We start from the raw sequence: 7196 nt of genomic DNA on the forward strand, positions 1-7196 counted from the left end.
GTACACACTTTTTTTTTTTTTAAGAATATTTCATTTTTTTAAAAAAATTATTTTTATGTTATGTGTATGAGTGTATTGCCTGCATTTTTAAAGTGTGCCCATGTCCTGTAATGCCTGCAGGTCAGAAGAGAGTGCAGGATCTCCTGGAACTGGAGTTAGGATGGTTGTTAGCCACCATGTGGGTACTGGGAATTGAACCCAGGTTCTCTACAAGAGCAATCAAGTGCTCTAAACCTTGACCCATCTCTCCAGCCCAGGTGGTACACACCTTTAATCTGAGCACTCAGAAGGCAGAAGCTGGTGGATTTCTGTCATTTTGAGGCCAGCCTGGTCTACGTACAGGTTCAGGGCAGCCAGGGCTTCAGGGAGGCCCTGTCAAAAAAAAGTCTTGGCAGCTGCAGAGATTCATTCTCGCCTACCTTGTGGTTTTTCTCCCTAACAATAAAAAAATTGGTCCTCAAACTTCCTTCTGAGTCTGTTTTTAAACTCTTTTATCAAAGAAAACCAAGAACCTGCAAATGAAGCCCTGACTCCCCAGTCATGTATCTTACTCAAGTCTTTGTTCAAGACACAAAAAAACCTGTACTGTATGGGACACTCTAGAGAACCTGTCGGGAAGCAATGCAATGCTGCGTCTCAGTGCCTCTCTAGCCATGGTGTTAGGATGGCATCAGCTGAGGATCTGGTCTGACTCAGGAGGAGGAGAAAGGGGGGCCGACTTCACATCTACCACATCCCTACCTTGAAGCTGGCTTTGGGCAGAGGGAGGCCAGGGAGAGCCCCGCCCCCCGTTGTGTAGTGGGCCAGGCTGGACCCTGAACCTGGAGCAGGTTTAAATACAGCTAGGTGGGCAGAGTCCTGATTGGACACTCAGTCAAGCCACCTGAGTTCTGGCCATGCCCCCGCCGGTGCCTAGCCAGGCAGTCAGTCCGAGGGGCCTTGGCAGGCCTGGCAGTCCTTCATGTCTTCAGAGTAGCTTTCGATCTGGATGGTCATGGTGTGGAAATGGAACTTCCCCTGGAGGCGGCTACTGGCCAACTTCAGAACAGCTTGGGCATCTGCGTTCTGAGCTGGAGAGGGAGAAACAGGTTGCTTGGCTTCATGTCGTGTCCCCCACTCCCTGACCCCACCCCAGGAAGTGGACTAGGGGACATGAATGAGAAGAAACCTCAGGTGCCATCCTGCACCCGGCAAGCCTTTAAATGGAAAAAATCACAGGTCTTGAGGCTTGAATTTGTGTCCCCTGTCCTCTCTTTTTCTTGGCAGCCTGGACAAGAGACTTGATCACCCAACCCTTGCCTTAGTATCTTGCATGACAGATGAAGTGCTGATGATCAAAGGGCATTTAAACGCACAGCATGGGCCACAGCTCAGGAAACCCTCAGAGACTGCCCCAGGCCTTTGGCTGCCTCTTCCTTCACCTGCACTTACCAATGGCTATGTGGACAGACAGTACTGGCTGGGCCACTGTCAGTGCCCAGATATGCAGGCTATGCAAGGCTTCCACTCCATCCACAGACAGCAGCAGATCTTTCACAGCTGTGAAGTCCACGCCCTTGGGGGTCCCTGGGGACAGCAAGCACAATGCTAAAGGGCACTGTCTGCCATCCCAACCCCCCTCCTCGAGTGCCATCTGCTCAGAGAAGGCCTCTTTGGCTAGCAGGTTTCACCTGGACTCTTACCCCCCAACTCTGTCCCCACACAGGTAACATCATGCAAAATCATCTTGCTAATTTATCTGTTGTGTCTTCTAGAATGGGAAACTGTGAGCTCACTGCTGTATGCTGGGTTTGGAGGCCGGGCTCATAGTGCGTCTTTTTTTTTTTTTTTTTTTTTTTTTTAGATCTTACTATGCAGCCTTGGCTAGCCTGGAGCTCACTATGTAGACTGGGCTGGCCTGAAACTCCAGAGCTCCACCTCCTCAGGGCCAGGATTTTTTAAAACTTTATTTATTTATTTATTTTTTTGTTTTATGTGTGTGTGTTATGCCTGCATGTATGTTAAGTGCACCCACATCGTGCAGTGACTGCAGAGGTCAGAGAAGGCATCGGATCCCCTGGAACTGGAGTTACAGATGGTTGTTAGCTGCCATATGGGTGCTGGGATTTGAACTTGGGTCCTCTACAAGAACAGCTCTTATCCACTGAGCCATCTCTCTGGCTCCTTGTTTGTTTTTTTGAGAAAGGGCTTAGACTCACAATCCTGCTTCAACTTCCAGACTGCTGGGATTACAGGTGTACACCATCAAACATGCCTCATGTAACAATTACTTTTAGAGGAAGATAAGGAGGAAAGATGGTTCCTGAGTGCCCTGGGACCCACTAAGCCATCACCATCGACACTACATTTATCTGGGACAGTCATTTTTTGTTGTTATTTTTGTTGTTTGCTTGTTTTTAGAAACATAGTCTCAAGTAGCCTTGAACCAGATGCTTGGCTGATACCAGCTTTGAAATTGGTCTTCTGGTTTCTATTCCCCAAGTACTTGATTACAAGTGTGGACCCACCACTCCCTGTGGAGACAGTTATCTTGGAGGAAAAAAAACCAACTCTGACCTGAAAAGTAAAATATTCCTGCCAACACCAGACCAGCACCCTATTTTATTCCAAACTGAACTGAGGCTGAGGAAGGAGAATATTGAATTCCAGGTCAGTCTGGGCTTAGAGAAACCTAGTCTCAAAAACCCAAAACCAAAAAAATAAAGAAACAGGGCCAAGTAAAGTGACTTACCTTTGATCCCAGAGGTGGGAGGATCTGTGAGTTCGAGGCCAGCCAGGGCTGCCTACCAGACCCTCTTTCAAAACAAAACAACAAATAAACAAACCCCAAGCCCCAAACACTCTAACCTTTGTTTTCTTGGGATAAGGCAAGAATGACTGAGGGCACAGGTAGAAGCTCCAGGTGCTACCAAGGTCACCCAGAAGACATGTGATCAGGTAGCAAAGACACACCCCAATAGGGAAGGAATAACCCTTGGGGCTTGGGGGGGTGGGTAAGCATTCACTGGGACATTTCCAGGAACTGACACACCTAAGGACCCAGCTCGAGGCCAGTTGGCTCAGAGCCCTTGAAGACTTCCAGGGTAGGCTCAACTCTAGACCCCAGCTTATACCCCAGCTCTGTGATTCCTCTGACTTATTAAAAACACCATCCTTGAGGCAGATCAGACCTTGTGAGCAGCCAAGGGCCCCTAAGTCTGGGTGGGGAGAGACAGTTCAGCAAGTAAAGTGCTTGCTGCTTGTTAAAAAAAGGGTTGGGAATGATGGTGCGCGCTTGTAACCCCAGTACTAGAGAGGGAGAGACAGAGGCGGATCCCTGGGGCTCACTGGCTAGTCAGCCTAGGCTAATCAAGCCCCAGAGCCAGGAAGATGGCTCAGTGCATAAAATGGGAACCTGAGTTAAGATGCCCAGTACCCATGTAAAAAAACAAAAAACAAAAAAAGATGGGTATGGCAGTGCTCACCTATAACCTTAGAGCTGTGTGTTGAGGGGAAGGGGAATAGACAAGACATCAACAGGGAAGGGACAGGTGGATCCCAGTGACTTGCAGGCCATCCGGCTTAGAGGAACCAGTGAGTTCCAGGTTTAGTTAGAGACCCTGTCTCAAAAGCTAAGGCGAGGAAGACATCCAGGTGTCAACCTCTGGCCCCTACAAAGGACTACACAAACACACAGACACAGGCACACACACTCAGAGGCCTTGATGTCCAAGTTACCTTCCATGAGCACGAGGATCACATCTCTCAGGATAGTTAAAGTTGTCCCCAAGACCAAGATGGAGAAGAGGAAGGTGCAGATGGGGTCCACATACTTATACTCTGGCTGAAGAGAAGGAGAAGATGAGCCTGGGGTTCACAGCATCCCCTTGGGCTTCCCTTCCACCAGCACAGTATCCAGGAGGGTCTCTCTGCAGGGTGGGCACAAGCCTCAACCTGGCCTTCTCAGGTTTTAAAAACTCTATTCCCCATCCAGAAGAGCTCTGGACATACCTCTTGCCTGAAGGGCTGAGACACAGGCAGAGCTAAAAAAGAATCTTAGCATCTGATCCAGCATTCCCATTTTAGAGATTTGTAAACTGAGGCTCAATGAAAGCAAGCAATTCAGTCAGTATCACAAAGCCTCAAATTATGCTCTCTCGGTGATGGACAATGCCCAGACTTTGGCAGCGTACAGTCCACAACTGTGTTGTACTGTACAAGTCACAGATCCTTTCTGAGTCACATAAAACCCAACTGCCTACCTTTCAGGCTTGTGGAGATAAGTACCAACACTTGGAAGGTATTAAATAAATATCCCTTCCCTGCCCCCACTCTCTTGTCCAGAGCTGGAGGCAGCTTGCCTGAAAAGGACCCATGCAGAAATGAACCTGGGTACTGTCCAACTCCCTCCCTCATACCCAGTTCTGACCTTGAAGTATAAAATATAAGCTGCCACCAGGATGCCCACACTCTGCAGCAAGTCCCCAACCACGTGGATGAATGCAGCTCGGACACTGGGGTTATCCTGTTCTTCGATGTCATGGCTGTGCCCATGTCCAGACTGATGAAGGGTCAACCCCATTCTATAGGAGCAGAGACAAAGCCCAGGGGCTCACTGACTTCAGTTCAGACAGGCAGAGGCCACTCGTTAGGGCTGCATGGCCTCCCTGTGGGCATACTTCTGAAGACCCAAACAAGGAGCCTAGCCCTTGTGGCCTTCCTTCAGTCGCAGGGTAAAGAAAGGGCTCTGCCCCAGTGCCAATTGTTTGTCAAGGACAAATTTCAGAGCAATGAGGCAATGTGAGGGTCATCTGGTTCACCCCCGAATACTACAAGTGGGGAAACTGAGGCCACTGAGAAAAGGAGAAAGAGGACCCAAATGACACACCTATGTCCCTCCCCACCCCTTCCTTCACTGAAATCAGTTAGAGCCCCAGCAGCCTGACTCGGGCTCTGCTCCTGCACCAACCAGACCCATCCTCCCTGCTTTGTATGACCTCCATCGTTATTCTTTAACAAGAGGGTAAAACGGCACTGGTGCATGTCATGTCCCTGTGGCCTGTCCTGAACCACTTTCTTTCAATGAGAGTAGACAGAGGTTGGTATGTGATAGGTGGTAGTGGTGGTGGTAGGGGTGCTCTCAATCGTAGGAAACAGGACCACACTCACATGATGTTCACAGCAACAGCACAGCCTGCCGTGATTAGCATGGTGCCCCCTTCGATCTCATAGTCCCCGGAGACCAACCGCTGCACAGCCAGGTACACCAGCACCCCAGTCACCACCCAGATGGACAGCACAGACAACAGGGCTCCGAGGATCTCTGGAGAAGAGTCCAACCCCAACAGCAACCTAAGCACAGGGCCCTAAGGCTGAGAGAGCCTACTCCTGACTGGCTGTGTAGACCATGCTGGCCTCGAGTCCAGAGATTGACCTGCCTGTACTTTCCAAGTGCTGGGATTAAAGAGTCCTAGGTTTAGAGGAGGGCTACCACATCCAGCTTTTTTAAAAAAAATCTGAATCAGTACCCCAGTGCCAATTGGGGAGGTTCACTACCTACTTTAATTAAGGTAGATAGCCCATACAGGAGAGGAATATTTAAGGATTTTTTTCCTTTTTGTATGTGTGTATGTCTGGTATATGTATGTTCAAGTACATGTGGGTTTAGGAGGATGCCAGAAGATGGCTGGAGTTACTGTAGTAAGCAACACCAAACTTTAGTATTCTGCAAGAGTGTAGCAAAGCCATCTCTCAAGCCCCTTGTTTTGTTTCTGTTTTACTAAACTGGCAGACGGAAGCTCTGTGGATGCGGGGCCATCTCTCCCTAGAGGAAAGAGACAGTGTCATCCAGAAGTGCACTGACAGGGTGAACCCAGCATAACCTGCTGACCTTTCCCTCCCCCAGAGCCGATCCCTGCAGGTATGGGCAGTGCCAAGGCTACTGTCCTTTGTTCTTCCTGGGCCACTACTAGGCAGACTAGTCACTCCCAGACCACTGGCACTAGGGCTATGCCACCAGATTGGGAACTTCCAGGATGGAGGCCAAGGCTGATATTCTTTCCCCCTACCCAAGTCAACTTGTTGGCCTGACTCAGGAATTCCTCTTAAGAACCCTTGTTCTAGCCCAACATCACTGTGGTAGCACACACCTTTAATCCCAGCACTTGGAAGGCTGTGACAGGAGAATCACTAACTTTGAAATCAGATTGGACTACAGAATGAGTTAGGGGTTAGCCTGAGCTACATATCAAGACCCTTTTAAGAAAACAAACAAACAAACAAACAAAAAAAACCACGCTGGATGTGGTGGCATCTGCCTGTAATCCCAGTACCCGGGTGGTAGAGACGGGACGATCTGGAATTCAAGGTCAGCCTCAGCTACAAGGCAAGTTCAAGTCCAGCCCCTGTCTCAAAACAAACACTCTCCACAAAATTCAGAGCAAAAAGAACAATCCTGTTTGGACTGGTGCTGTCTCTCTCAATCAGTCATCAGTCCCATCTCCAGCCTACTTGGAATCCTTACCAGCTCGCTGCCAGCCGAAGTTCATGGTTTTCGTGGCTGGTCGAGAAGACACCCAGAGGGAAAAGAGGCTGATGAGCATGCTGGCAAAGTCGGTGAGCAGATGAGCTGCATCAGTCATGATGGCCAAACTGTGTGCCAAGTACCCACCTGTAAAAGTTAGAGCCAAGAGAGTAAAGGTCCCCCAAAGAGCCAACTCCCCCAGTTGCGTACATTAGGAAGACCACAGGCTCTAGAAGAAAACATTGGGTTCAAGACCTCTTAGCTGTGCAACATGAGCAAGTGATTTCAGTTCTCCAAATCCCAGTTTCTACTGTCTGTCAACATCTACTTATGGGTGAATGTGAAAATCAAGTTCAAGGAGAGACTGAGAAGCACAGTGAGGACTCAGTAAATGCTTTTTTTTTCTAAAAGCAATTTTTTTTAAATGTATGTTTACCTGCATGTATGTATGTATATCACATGCATGCCTGGACCCTGTGGAGTCTAGAAGAGGACATCAAATCCCCTGGAACTGGACGGATGGTTGTGAGCCACCATGTAGATGCTGGGAATCTGGGTCCTCTGCAAGAGCAGTCAGTGCGCTTAACCTGGCCATCTCCCCAGTCATTTATTTATTTATTTATTTATTTATTTATTTATTTATTTATTTATGGTCTTTTTGAGACAGGGTCTCCCTGTAGCCCCAGCTCACTAT

At 48.7% G+C, this 7196-nt stretch overlaps 1 protein-coding gene across 1 annotated transcript in view; it reads right to left on the reverse strand.

The window, feature by feature from the left end:
- Nucleotides 1-924: 924 nt before the first annotated feature.
- The window catches only part of Slc30a2 (solute carrier family 30 member 2), a 7342-nt gene continuing 1070 nt past the window's right edge, over nt 925-7196 (reverse strand). The window contains exons 2-6 of the mRNA XM_029565251.1: nt 5149-5302; nt 4409-4562; nt 3718-3823; nt 1432-1566; nt 925-1070 (exon numbers count right to left, since the gene is read on the reverse strand). Of these exons, the coding sequence (XP_029421111.1) occupies nt 925-1070; nt 1432-1566; nt 3718-3823; nt 4409-4562; nt 5149-5302 (695 nt within the window). The remainder of the gene's footprint in view (nt 1071-1431; nt 1567-3717; nt 3824-4408; nt 4563-5148; nt 5303-7196) is intronic.

This window comes from Nannospalax galili, unplaced genomic scaffold, assembly GCF_000622305.1.
Source record: "Nannospalax galili isolate Female #2095 unplaced genomic scaffold, S.galili_v1.0 scaffold1258, whole genome shotgun sequence".
NCBI lineage: Eukaryota > Metazoa > Chordata > Mammalia > Rodentia > Spalacidae > Nannospalax > Nannospalax galili.